The following is a 14,255-nucleotide window of genomic DNA, read 5'->3' as shown; positions in this document are numbered from 1 at the left end:
GGCTTCTACTCTTGTCTTACTCTCCCGATGTTTTTTGACCTGGTGTTTTAAAAAGAAGAAGAAGAAAAAAAAAAAAAATCCGGCCTCCTCCACCCCTTAATAGCCGGCCAACACACACCTTTTTCCTGATCCCCATGACAGAACAGTCATAGAGATGAGGAAATATTATCAGTAACTGTAAAATAATCATAGGCATGGGCTAAGATGTTAAATCCGGCCTCCTAATAGCCGGGGAGTACGTTAAATTTCCCCATCACCCAAGACAGTACAAAGCTAGTGCCGTCTTCAGTGAAGTGAAATCTACTAAACTATGAAATGTATTCTACATGCCTATGATTTCTGGCACAGATGTTACAGTGCTACCTACCTCCAACCATACTTACTGTCATCCATGCAGGGTCCTCAGGTCTTCTGTTCTTCAGGACTTCTCATGATGGTCTTCTGGCTCAGGCACACAGCTTGCTCTGATGACTATTGAGCTGGTGTCCTGTTGAGGGTTTCCCAGTTGACAAATGAAAACCCTCTGAACATGTCCTGGGCGGCTGGTGTTATAGATGACTTGGCCTCTGCTGCTTCGATCTTGTCGATCTTGAATGGTCTAAAGCTGGGCGTGATGTTGTTCGGCTACAAAAATAATTAGCAAAAAAAATATCATGATATGGTCATTAGAATGGCAGTTTTCACCTTTCTCAACTTCCAAGCACAAAAATACTAATGAGAAATAAACCATGGCTTAATGTTTCATTTCCCAGCATTACCTGTAGCCCATAATACATGTGTTTCATGCTGCATAGAAAAGGCTAAATCAATTGTACTATAACAGTCCCGAACATGGCAAAACCTCAGGGAGAAAAACCTGGTCTTATGGACAGACTCTGTAATCATTGGGTACTGTTCTATGGTACAATTTTATTATAAATATTTTCTTTTAGCCAAAACTAGCGGTGGAACCTGAAATGAGTTTTATTAAACGTTCTATACTTCTCCCTTTTGGATCCGTTTCCAGTTCTGATTAAAATGATCAAAGTGGTGTGAGGTGGACCCTATGGGGTGTTCATTGCAGTTACAAGCATGCCCTGATGTGTAAGCAGGGCCATCAAACTCTCATGAAGGAACAGAAGTACCACAGATAGTATATAATAGATGGGGCAGCCTGACATTGGTTTTGTATGGCAACCTAAGACTTTAAATAAACCCTATGTATAGGTGCACTAGACCTATGTGATTTATGCTAAGTGACTGTTCTGTAAAGACACTTACATCAGGGTTGAATGGTGGAGTCGGTTTCAGGGCTTCCACAGAGACCCAATCAATACGCCGGAAAAAGGGATGTCCTCTGATGTTTCCATGGACTCCTAAGCGCTTGGCAGGATGTTTCTGAAGAAGCTGAAAAGATAAATGTTTGACAGTTTCCTGAACTCTGCTCTCCACAATGTGTTGTATGATGCCATATGAATGTATCCACTACTGCAATGTCACCCACTATTAACATCAGGGCTAGGACATGGGCTAGACGAGAAGGGTGCCGACATATAGGACCACCAGGTAAACCACTGAACACCAGGTATTTCCAAAGATCACAGAGGATGTTCAAGGGGAATTCCCTGTAACCCTTTTACTACCAATGAGCAAATCACCACCTTTCTGAGATGATTATATTGTGAGAACGTAGGAGGAGGATGGCTATGCCACCATAATGCTCTGCCCCACCCTGATTAATGTTATACAACCCTAAGGTTCTCTTTTTTATGCTCATTTTGTGATATTTTGGGCTTGAAAAACCCTAAAATCTGTATTGCTTTGCACTTAAGGCTGTGTGCACATACAATAATATAAAAGCAGTAAAATAGGTATAACGTGTGGCCATATTGTAAATATGCTACATTAAAGTCTATGGAAAAATGTCAGACTGTACACATTGTAAAAAATGAAACCATCTTAGCAGGAACATACATACCTGTTCAATGATGTTCTTGACGGAGGAACTTCTAGGAAAGAATGATGGATCATAGTCAATTTCACTGGTCAACATTTCGTTTATGATAATACCAAACGAGTACCAGTCAACTCCGGCGTTATATTTCTTCCGGGCCAGCATCTCAGGAGCCATGTATCCCATCGTTCCGGCGTAGCTGGTGGCTGTTCGGTCTCCGTGCATGTTGTCAAGTGCGAGACCGAAATCGGTGATCTTGATATGGCCCGTATCAGCCACCAGGATGTTCTCGGGCTTCAGGTCTCTGTAGAAAAACATAGATATAAAAATAAAGTTCATTTTATTACTGTCTATGGTAAAAATGATCCTTAAATAAACATTTTTTCTTTTTATATGGAGTTTTTTAAACCCATTACAATAAGCTTTAAAGGGAAGCAATCATGCCAAAATGACTAGGAAGCTGTACGTATGGTGTAATGAAGCCCCTGCATTGTTTCTAAATGTGTAGCTGACACCTATGAGATTTGCACTTATCTCTGAAAATAAAGTTTGTAAATGTCCTGAGCTGTATGCAAATTACCCTCACCTGGTCATGTGGGTGTTCCTCAGTCACGCATGGTGTGCTAAAGCTGGCTGGGATACTCTCTGGGACTATTGGCACTTAGGGACGGCCCCTTTGTGATGTGCAGCAGGCTCCTGCTTAGAGAATCACCCCCAGAGGGGCTGTCCCTGGGCACTGACACTCCCAGAGACGCTTCAGCTTGAAAGTCAACAAATTCCCTCAAAACTGTGTGTCCCCAGTGTGACTGCTACATGTGTCTCTACCCTCAGAAGCTGATGTCTGACTTTAATCTTTAATCATATAATGCCCTATAAGAATAAATAAATAAATAAAATGAATGCCATACAGGAATTAAGGGTCGTCACCTGTGGATGACACCCTTGGCGTGCAAGAACTGGATTCCGCATACAAGTTCGGCGGCGTAGAATCTGGCAAAAAAGAAAATGGATTAGTGTAAAATCCCAAGCACAGCACAAGAAACTCATAGAAGTATTATTCTTTTTACTCTGAAATTACCAAAGTTTCCCATTCTTTTCAAGAAACATGTTCCTAATAACTTACAACCAAAAGACCCTTCTAATTACATTACCCAGCATTTTGCATATATGCACGGAGGGAGGGCTTGTAGCCAATGTCTCTGTACCTGTAAGAGAGTACCACACACATATAACAGTATATTGTGTTGTTTTTACGGTGCGGGACAGCACTGCAGCCAGTGATCGGCTGAGCGGGCCATCACTGCAGAGACAAGTCTGTTTACCCCTTTATTCTGGCAGCAATCTTGAGGTCCAACGGCATGACGATTCTGCCTCTGTCTTCAGTGACAGGCTGCTCAGCCAATCACTGGCCGATTGGCTGAGCAGATGGTCACTGAACAGACGAGGCCAGAAGCGTGAGCTGTGATCAGCGAACGAGGGCAATAGGCTGCAGGACAATGGGAGAGAATAGGTAAGTACAATCTTTAATATTTTTACACTGTAATCAGCCATCTTTAATCATGTTGTTACAGACAACAATCAGCCAATGATCTGCTCTTCAGGTGATCATTGTCTTTATCACACGAATTGATAATCTGCCGAATCGGCCTGATCGGGCAGATTATTGCTCTGTGTAATAGGGCCCCCACACTGCAATCTAGTTATCATCTAACAAACTGTATATAGAATGTAGCTCGGACTTTTACTTGACACATTACCTGGCATGGTTGATGGTAAAGGGCCCCTTCGTCAGTAGAAGTTGTAGAAAGTCCCCGCAGCTCTCGTATTGCAGCCCAAGTAGCACATGCATCTGTTACATAGTAATTATTAAATCATAAAGATATATTACACAGTATACATAGGTACAGATATAGTGCCTAAGAATTTACTAATAGTAACATTAAGACAGTGCACACTTAATCTAAACAGCCCAGAAATGTCCCATATCTGTGATATTTGTATATACTGCACTGAGTGAGTTCTATATAAAAGCATAGATGTATACCCTGTGTGGTGTATGTATTAGTCATGAACCTCTGTGTATTATATAGGTGTATGCTAGACTGTACATGTGTGTATCACATATATGTGTATATACTGTACCTGTATATATTATTTATATATATGTATATATACTGAAGTCGAGTGTATACATAAATATGCAGATATACAGAATATATCCACATATGATACATACAGATACAGTATATACACACATGTAATATCCACAAGAACAGCATATACAAATGTATGTAATACACAAAGGTAAAATATATACACATATATGTAATACACATAGGTAGGGTATATACATATGTAATACAGATATGTAAAGTATATATCCTATATAAGGTTATGTGCACACTGCAGAATTTGGGCGTAAATTTCAAGCGTAGTCTGCACGGCAGTCATGTCAATTCTTTGGGTCGACGGCAGATTGAACTTCAGAATATCATTGAGTCTATGGGACAGGCAGAACTTCAAGCGGAGACATGAAATTGCTGCCCAAATTCTGTAATTGTCCACATACCCTTAATATATAAAGGGACTGTGGGACATGACATGGACGAAGCTTTTACTAAACATGCTCAATAAAAGCCCTGTTAGGTATTATGAATAATTGCACTGCCTGAAAAGAATTAATGCATACAACCCCTTTAGGGTGCCTTCACACGTAACGGATCTGCAGCGGATTTCTCGCTGCGAATTCGCAGCGAGATCCGCTGTGGATCCCTTCCCTGTGCACTCTATAGGCAGACAAACTCGCAGCTGGATGGACATCCCGCTGTGAGTATGTCTGCAGCCCGCCCCATTAACCCCCCGCCACTGGAGCATATACATCACCTTCTCTATGCTCCGGCTTGCTTCGGGGGTTCCCGGCATGTCACTGATTGGCTGAGCGGGACGTGAAGACACCAGGAGCCCCGAAGCAAGCTGGAGCGGGGAACAGGTGAAGTATACGCTCTGGCGGCGGGCTGCAGACATACTCACAGCAGGATGTCCATCTTGCTGCGAGTTTGTCTGCCTATAGAGTGTACAGGGCAGGGATCCGCAGCGGATCTCTTTGCGAATTCGCAGCGAGAAATCGGCTGCGGATCCGTTACTTGTGAAGGCACCCTTAAAGAGGTTTTCCAGTTTGGTGTAATAATGTACAGTATGTTGGTGTTCATAGATGGCAACCAGTTTGAAAGTTTATCAATGCCATAGTAAGTTAATGTAACTATGTCTTACGAGTTAACAGATTGTTTAAAAGTGATTATATGACAGGATTACACATTATTCTTATCTATGTATCACTGCACTGAGTGTTACATATTGATCAAATTTAATGGTATTTTGTTTTATATTTGTAAAATAATTGAAAAATTTTATAAAATATATTGAATCAGAAATTGCCAGGTCAACCTTGGCTCCTCCATTCTCATGATTAGTGGTGGTCATTGTGGCCAGATCTCCAAGATCAGCAAGTGATATTATAATCCTGCCGTCACTTGTTATGATGGAATAAACCTTCCCAGCAATAAATCATGCATGATTATCACACTAATGTCATCATGTATAATAAATTCTTATTGGAGTACATAAAATATTATGCGTATGGAACATTGTAATTCTACATAGATTTGGGGAGAATTATCAAGTATATGTGGTTTTTTCCCCATAGCAACCAATCACAGGTCAGCTTTCATTGTACCAGAGCTCCTGAATATTTGACAGCTGAGCTGCGATTGTTTGCTATGGGCAACAATGATCAGTCTTACTATAGGACCGCTTGATAAATCTCCCCCAGTGTTTGTGAACCTACAAATAACAACAACATTCAAAATGCATAGGAAATAAAATTAAATTTTATTGGTACAAAATTTTAAAAAACATGATAAACATAAATGCAGATCACAATTTACAGCATCACTGTGATAAGGCATCGGTCAGGTATCAAAATATTAACATGAGTACACACAACAAGGCAATTACAATAAATAATACAACTATAGGTTCCAGTAGATGTATTGCACAAAGAGAGATTACAATGAACTGCGAGTATAACATGTCGCATGATACTTTTTTACACTAGTGGTCCTAGGTAATGAACTATGTACAGACGGAATACAATAATAATGTGTAGATGCAAAAAACATCATCCTCCAAGTACTAAATAGAAAAAAGTACAGATCCAACTCCAATCCTACAAGAAACTCCATTATATATTATATTATATATAGTATATTTTCCGGAAATGGACAAAAAATAGTCGTTATTAAACTATATTTGTTTTATTAAAGTAAGTTGGCCCACTGGCAATGGTTGTGATATACATTGGCAAACCTTTCTGATGTATATTTATGGCATGTGCATAGAACGTGATGTGAAGGCAGTATTTGTATAAGAAGTATATTGATGATACCTTGGCTATTACACTAACTCCTGATACACTAGTAAAGAGCAATTCTGGAAAAACTAGGTGATTGTCTTTTAAAGGGGTATTCCAGAGGTTCTGAACTGTTTTTAGAAACCATACTTATCAGCTGCTGTATGTGCAGCAGGAAATGTTTTCTTTTCAGTCTGACACAGTGCTCTCTGCTGATATATCTGGCTGAGACAGGAACTATCCAGAGCAGCAAATCTCCTTAGAAACCTCTCCTGCTCTGGACAGTTCCTGTGTTGGCCAGAGAAGTCAGCAGAAAGCAGTGTGCCAGACTGAAAAGAAAACACCACTTTCTGCAGGACATACAGCAGCTGATATGTATGGGAAGACTTGAGAATTTTAAATAAAAGTAAATTACAAATCTATATAACTTTCTGGAGTACCCCTTTAAATGTACAGTTTTATCATAAGCAGGATTTGCTAGGAGTTAATGATAGGTATGGGTTCCATATATTCACCTATTGGTAGACCGTATAATGACGGTCACTCTCCCCACACAGGTAAGGGACATGTGGCTGTGTGGTCCTCTGTTCTAATGTCTATGGGAATTAGGGAAAGAACTAATAATTTTTTTGCCCAGCTTTTCCATACCTCCCATACAAGTTATGTGTTGTCCACTGTGCTAAACATTGTAAAAAAAGAATCTTTAAAAACAACCAAGAAAATGTGTCTGTAATGCAAAAATCAGTACACTTTAAGGTTATGGTACATTATAGTCACTCTAAAGGTATGTGCACACTAAGGAATTTTCACAGATAACTTGCCACGGATTCCGCCACACGTCCCCACGCACTCCCGCTTCAATCTCCGCCAGTCCCATAGACTCGATTCTATGGTCAGGCGGATTCCGCCGTCCACTCAAACAATGGACATTACACAGAAGGAATCTGCCTGACCACAGAATGGAATCTATGGAACCGGCGGAACCTCCAGCGGGAGCGTGGAGGGGAGACGAGCGACAGAAGAGTCCACGGCAAGTTATTTGTGAGAATTCCTTGGTGAGCACATACCCTAAGGCTATGTTCCCACTTCGGGAACATATCGGACAAACATGGCCCTCTCGTTAAATAGACATCCCCTAATAATGATCATTATAGTTATTATCAGACGTCTATGTTATGAGACGGCCGCCCTACCTGATATGTTCCCGAAGTAGGAACATAGCCTAGCAATGGGATGTTTTATACATATAAATATGTGATTTGTCTATCTGCTCCTGCCCCTGGTATTCTATGTAAAGCAGTGACATTTATTAACATTAGTCCCTATTCTACCTTGGTCTGTAATGCAAAAGCTGCATGGACGAGGAAGGGGCTTTCAGATGCCAGTTGCAGCACGCGCTTCTCCACCAACATGTACTCCGCTACGTTCTCGGTCAGCAGGGAACTCTTCCTGATCATCTTCACTGCATACTGGTGATGGGTCACAGTATCTTCTGCCATCATGACCGTCCCGAAACTTCCCTGGCCCAGCACCTGGTGGAACAGTAGTCTCTCCTTGATGGAACTGGAGATTGTGCTGGAGCCAGTTGGCCGAACACCGCTGCATCCTAGCAAAGGGAAATAAAATGTGTACATTCATATTTGTTATGTCCAGTCTCTGTGCACCTGGCACAAAAGCCAAATGGGCCTCTATACCCTTAATAGAAGCTAAAAGAGGGTCTTTTCAAATCCATTTGCACTAGTATTTGACAGCATATTCTTTTCTAACTTAAAGTGACTGTACCACCAGGCCCAGGCTGAAGCACTGGAAGCGGGCCAACCCACCTTTAGTGGGAGGAAACCCCCACCTCTCTATGATAGGGTTTCATTGATTTTAATGGAGTCACGTCATGGAGAGGCTGGAGTTTCTTCCCACTAAGGGTAGGTTGGCCTGCCTCCAGTGCTTCAGCCTGGGCCTGGTGGTACAGTCACTTTAATTGAAAGCATAATAGACAGATCTTACCTATACAGTGGACACCACAAGAAAACCCCATAAACTTCATGATATACTGTTTTTTAAGATTGGCACCAATGGGCCATATGTGCATCTCTATAGCTATGTGTCATATATATATAGGAGTTTTCTATCAAAGGTACAGTATATACAATAGGAGTTAAGGTCCTGGCACACCCCTGTGACTACATGCTAGCAGCGCTGTGTCTGTATACATTACCTGTCTCCGGCATGGGGTCCCGGCTTCCTGCTCTCCCGCCCAGCCAATCAGTGGCTGCGGCTGGGAAACATACTGAGCAGTACGCCAGGACCCTATGCAGCAAGGAGAGAGGTAATGTCTGTACAGACAGCGTGGGAGCCGAAGGGGTTAAGGGAGTGGCTGCATTACATCTTTCAGACCGCTTCGAGTATGTAGTCACAGGGGCCTGCCAGGACCTTAACTCGTAGCGGATCTCGCTGCAAAACTCGCAGCAAGATTTCCGCTGCGAGTCGGTACGTGTGAATGTACCCTTAAGGGGAATCGGTCAGCTGCAATTCACACTCCAAACTGCTGACACTGTTAGACAGCTGTTATGTCAGGAAGACAAATGGTACTTTTCATATATCTGTCTGTGATTCCATAACGTAGAAAAATGATTTTATTATAAAGTATAAAGTGTTAAAGAAGCTTTCCTGAATGCCTGAAGTGCAGCAAGCTGTAACACCTCCTCCCATCCCCTCCCATATCTGACCCTGCTTGGGACCATGCTTCCAGGTGTCAATCATGCAGGGAGAAAAGAAGAAGCTTTAGGGTACGTTCACACTTACTGGATCCTCAGCTGATTTTCACAGCATCAAATCTGCACCATCAAATCTGCTGCGGATCCTGTAGGTTTGAATGCACCCTTAAAGGGAAATTGTCAGCCCCCAGGCCCTCTCTAAGGTGCTGACAGTGGGCTGTAGCTGGCAGTCCCCTAGTGAGCATGGTGCCTTTTTTGTAATTTGCCAGTGCAATGGATCTAGTGCAATGGATCTTTCACAATCCTTTTGTATTGAAGGGTAAAAAAGGAGTTGTTTATGCCTCACTCTGGCACGCCTCACCACTCCTTCCCCCTCCCTCTTTAATAAACAATGCTGTCCAGCCTCCTGCTTGCTCAGCTGTCAGCCAGTGTCTCTGATTGCAGATCAGTCCTCTGTAGGCAGTTTATGTCTGAAAGAAATACTCAGATATAGTTGAATCTCTGAGCCTAAATGTGTTGGAACTGTGGTCTAGGGGTAACTCATCTGTCTAGAGACCTACCAGCAGTTCATTCTTTGATTCAAATCCCTGTTGAAATTGAGTGGATGGCTGCCATCCATTTAACGGCAAATAATTGCCATTATTTTAAAACATTAGCCGTTGTTTTGAAATAATGACCGTTATTTGCCATTAAAAGGCGGCCATCCATTAAATTTCAACAGTGTGGGAACATAGTCTTTCTGTGTTTTTAATCCAATCCTGGTTTTGGTTGCAAAATACTAAGCAAAATACTGAGCAAAAAATAGTGAGTGTGTACACAGACTTAAAAATGATACAATAATGTCCATTAATACAATTAATTTCCATCAGAGGATTTGAACCAAAGAATTAACTGACGGCAGGTCTGTAGACAAATGAATAACCCCTAGACCACAGCTCCAACACAATTGGGCCCAGAGATTAAACAATATCTAATATTTCTTTTAGGGTGCGTTGACACGTACAGGATCTACTGCAGATGCGGAGCATATCTGCAGCAAATTTGATGGTGCAGATTTGATGCTGTGTTTAGTTAAATAGATCAAATCCGCTGCGGATCTGCTGCGGATCCACGGCCTCAGTGTCAAACAGCATCTCTCTCTGAGAGGGCACGAGTGCCTCTGCTTCCGCCCCTCTACGCTTAATGAATTAGCATTCTCCGATTTTGCTCAGTGTGACCATTCCCTAAGGTCATGTTCACATGGTGTAAGACACCGGCCGTTCTGTGACCTGGCCAGGTCACAAAACGGCCGGTGTCAGAAAAGATCATCCTGCAGTACCAGCCGGATGATCTTCATTTCTGATTAATTGGGATGCGGACGCATCCGTGTGCGCCTGCATCACAATTCACCGTTGCACACAATGAAGAGTGCGGCCGGAGCCACACGCTCCAATGTGTGAACTGACAGGTTCTCTGCGGCCGCTATTAAATGAATAGTGGCTGCAGAATACTGGCCGGAGTGTATACTATAGGGGAGATTTATCAAAGGGTGTAAAATTTAGACTGGTGCAAACTGCCCACAGCAACCACCAAAATTTTACACCCTTTGATAAATCTCCCCCTATGTGTATACACGCCGGCCGGGATTCCCTCAGCTGCAGCACAATGCAAGTTATGTATTAATCGTGGGCGTGTTGGAAGTCGGCAACAACAGCCGTGATCAATTCTTTACTTGTGAACATAGCCAAAGGGTAGATTCACACATACAGTATCTGCATCGGATTTCACGCTGCAAGTTCGCAGCGAATCCGTTGTTTACACCAAACTGTCATTCTTAATGAGATTACATACTCGCAGCGGGATTGTCATCCCGCTGCAAGTATGTAAATGCCGGCCCCCTTAACCCTCCATTGCCAGGAACATACTTAACTTGATCCACGCTCCGGCTGCATCTGAGGCTCCTGGAGGTCGCGCCCAGCCAATCAGGGACTGCAGCGGGGTCGTGCACTGATTGGCTGAGCGGGATTTACAGGGACGTGAGCCTCAGATGCAGCTGAGATGTGGATCAGGTAAAGGGTTAAGGGGGCCGGCATTTACATACTCGCAGCGGGATGACTATGTAATCTCATTGAAAATGACAGGGAAGGTATCTGCAGCGGATTTTGCTGCAAACTCGCATGGTGAAATCTGCTGTGGATCCGTCCTGTGCGTTTGTAGCCTAATAATGTACGTAAAATCTAACCATTTATTGATTATGCTACAAATTTCTAGTTAAAAGATGTTCATAAGTTTTTAAAAAGGTATAAATAACTCACGTGTGCTAAAAATAATTCATGATTCCCCATGTACAAATATTCCACCACCAGCATTGTATCCAGGAACCTGATATGTAGCAATGTCACTGTTTCACATGTGTTTAATATGACTACATTTCAGACCATATAAGACAAAAGTAAAAAGAAATATAGTATATAATTAAAAAAAAAAAAAAAAAAAAGAATTAGGATGGTTCTCAAAGTTACTGAATTGGATATATATATTGATAAACTGCAAATAAAAATCCTTTTCAGTAATTTTAAGAGCCATCCTAATTCTACTCTTTATTATATACTACATTTCAGAGAGAGCTTTATGGCCTAAGGTCCCATCCTGTCCTGGAGAAGTGAGATTACCAAGGAGCTGTGCCTCCCAACCTGTGGCTTTGCGGACAGAAAACTACAACCCCAATCCTGTCCTGCTGACAGTAGATGATGGGAGATGTAGTTTTGCAGCTTGTAGTTCTCCAGGTTGCAAAACTACAATTCCCATCATGTCCTGCTGACAGATTATTATGAAAGTTGCAGATTTGCCAGCCCATCTACGTCAGCCACAGGGATTATAAATCTCCCCATACAGTCTATGGACTTTCAGTAAACCCTCACCACTTGTGTCACTCTCATTAATCTCTATGGCATTTCTGTGTGTGTGTGTGTGTGTATATATATATATATATATATATATATATATATATATATATATATATATATATATATATATAGATAGAGACAGAGAGACAGACAGAGCAATAACACTATAAGTTATGGTGCATCTGTAATGCTTATGAAGGAAACCTCCACAATAATGAACATTTCTTATTACCTAGAGCTCCAGGAGTGGGTAGAAAAAACTGAAACTGTGCATATTTTTTTTAATCTAATTTTGCCCTGTCAGTTCCACTCCTGGCTTTGGTTAAAAAAAAAAAAAAAGACTGACCAAAGGACTGATGGATATATTCTGTGTGAACATAGCCTTTCTGTGTTAGAAAACCATTCCTGGTCTTGGTTGAAAAAATAATGACCAAAAGACTGGAAATACTCTGTGTGAACATGGCCTAATACATCCCTGTTATCTGTTTGGGCCATACACTTTCTGTGCAGCTAATGTAACTAAGGGCCAGTTTATATTGTGTTGCTAAGCAACAGCTGGGAGCATTGTAGATGGGGGAAATCTCAGCAGGACTGAACCTGGACCGTATACAATGTTATAAAGACTTTGGCCCAGATTTATCACCCAGGATGTAACATATCCACTGGTGTAAACTGCCCATAGCAACCAATATCACTTTACCAGAGCTGAAAGCTGAGCTGTGATTGGTTGCTATGGAAACACCCTTTGATAACTCTCCCCCTATATCTTCAATTAGAAAGAGAAGGAAATTAAAATATATGTGGAGTTTAAAACATGTAGAGTTCTGTATAATAACCAGATATATTATCCTCTTACCTGAGCCTCCTGGGTCCTCCTGCAGGTCTTTGTTCTTCTGCACGTCAGTCTTCATTGATGGCTTCTTCTCATCCTCTGAGCAGTCTCTGGTCCTCCTCTTCTTGGGTCCTCTCCCCTGGGTGATGATGTCTTCATACTCCGCTGGGTCCATCCCTTGGATGTCAGACGTCTTCTCTCCTGGGTCCGGTCTCTTCCTCTTACCTCCGCTCCTTTTGGCCTTCTTGATTGAAGCCTTCTCATCCGATGATGAGTCCAAAAGATGTTTCCTCTTCTCCACTCTCTTCCTCCCCGCAACAACCTCCTTCTCTTCCTCCATAGTCGCTTTTCGTTCGCTGTCCGTAGACACGTCCTCCACCGTCGCCGGTCAAGTCCAACTGTCAAATTCGTCCAACTGTCAAATAGCCCTGTTGCCTGGATACCACTGGTCATGTGATTACAAACTGACCAATGGGATTCAATTATATGTGCTGTATATATTTGAAATGATCAGCTTTATAGATGGACTAAAATTGTAGCAGAACTATATTTGCCTCTATATTTATTTATTTGTCAGTAACATAAAGTGTTAATTTGCAGCTTCTGTACATTCTCCATTACCATAATACACGCCACCATAATCAGCCATTGCATCTATATACTGGTGCTGCTTGCTAAGATGCATTGCTAAAACCTCCAAACTTAATAAGGCCAAACCATCTCTAAAGGGGTTGTCTGGCAAAATTTAATGTGCATTTCGGGCCTGGGCAGGATAATATTGTGATTATGCTCACCTGCCCCATTCCCCTGACACATTGATCCTGACAGTGCTGGTCCTGGCCAGGCAGCCCCTCCTACTTTACTTCAGCCATTCACTGGCAGTAGCAGTGACTCTTTCTGGATGCTGAATCAGGCCTCTTGCCCTAGACCGGGCTGCATCAAGATGAATGTGTCAGATAATTAGGAAAGTAAGTATAAGTTATATTTTTTATTTATAGCTTAGCTCAAGCCTGGACACATACGTATTATTTTGCTAGCTAAAACCTTTAATGCACATATAGGCCATGTTCACACAACTTATGTTTAGCATAAATTACAGCCTTTGTTGCAATGCAACAACGGCCATGATTTATGCTAAACATACATTGTATTTGAATGAATGGAATCCTGGCCGGAGCGTATACACATAGTCAGGATCCCACACGACTGCACAAAAAACAGACTTATCAGTTTTTTGTGACCGCTTTTCATTGAATAACAACCGCATAGACATGTCAGTTCACACAATGGAATGGGCGGCTCTGGCTGCATGCTCCATTGTGTGCAGTGGTGTGCGGGCGCACATGGGTCCCGGCCGGGATAATCTTCAGTAACACCGTGTCACAGAACGGCTGGTGCAATACAATGTGTGAACATGGCCATAGTATAAGGCGATCATATTACATCTGGATGTTATTCATAATTTTAGGTTCTTCTGTCACAGTCC

At 42.1% G+C, this 14,255-nt stretch overlaps 1 protein-coding gene across 1 annotated transcript; it reads right to left on the bottom strand.

Moving 5' to 3' along the window:
• Positions 1-209: 209 nt before the first annotated feature.
• LOC138779714 (protein kinase C delta type-like) lies at positions 210-13,157 on the bottom strand. Its single transcript, XM_069956621.1, has 7 exons — positions 12,794-13,157; positions 7,673-7,947; positions 3,691-3,782; positions 2,861-2,923; positions 1,958-2,237; positions 1,261-1,386; positions 210-624 (listed from the first exon to the last, which is right to left on the bottom strand). Exons 1-7 carry the CDS (start codon positions 13,107-13,109, stop codon positions 472-474), a joined length of 1,305 nt encoding a protein of 434 aa, XP_069812722.1. The 5' UTR covers positions 13,110-13,157; the 3' UTR covers positions 210-471.
• Between the last annotated feature and the right edge of the window lie 1,098 nt (positions 13,158-14,255).

Source organism: Dendropsophus ebraccatus, chromosome 1 (assembly GCF_027789765.1).
Source record: "Dendropsophus ebraccatus isolate aDenEbr1 chromosome 1, aDenEbr1.pat, whole genome shotgun sequence".
Lineage (NCBI taxonomy): Eukaryota > Metazoa > Chordata > Amphibia > Anura > Hylidae > Dendropsophus > Dendropsophus ebraccatus.
This window is presented reverse-complemented; position numbering and strand designations above follow the sequence as displayed.

What these genes read in the sequence shown, in the direction of transcription:
- LOC138779714 (XM_069956621.1), bottom strand. Translation starts at nt 13,109, where the DNA reads ATGGAGGAAGAGAAGGAGGTTGTTGCGGGGAGGAAGAGAGTGGAGAAG. An exon ending in TTTACCATCAACCATGCCAG is followed by an intron (nt 2,924 to 3,690) that starts GTAATGTGTCAA and finishes CTTTTTTGCCAG; the next exon opens with ATTCTACGCCGCCGAACTTG. An exon ending in CTCCACCATTCAACCCTGAT is followed by an intron (nt 625 to 1,260) that starts GTAAGTGTCTTT and finishes TTATTTTTGTAG; the next exon opens with CCGAACAACATCACGCCCAG.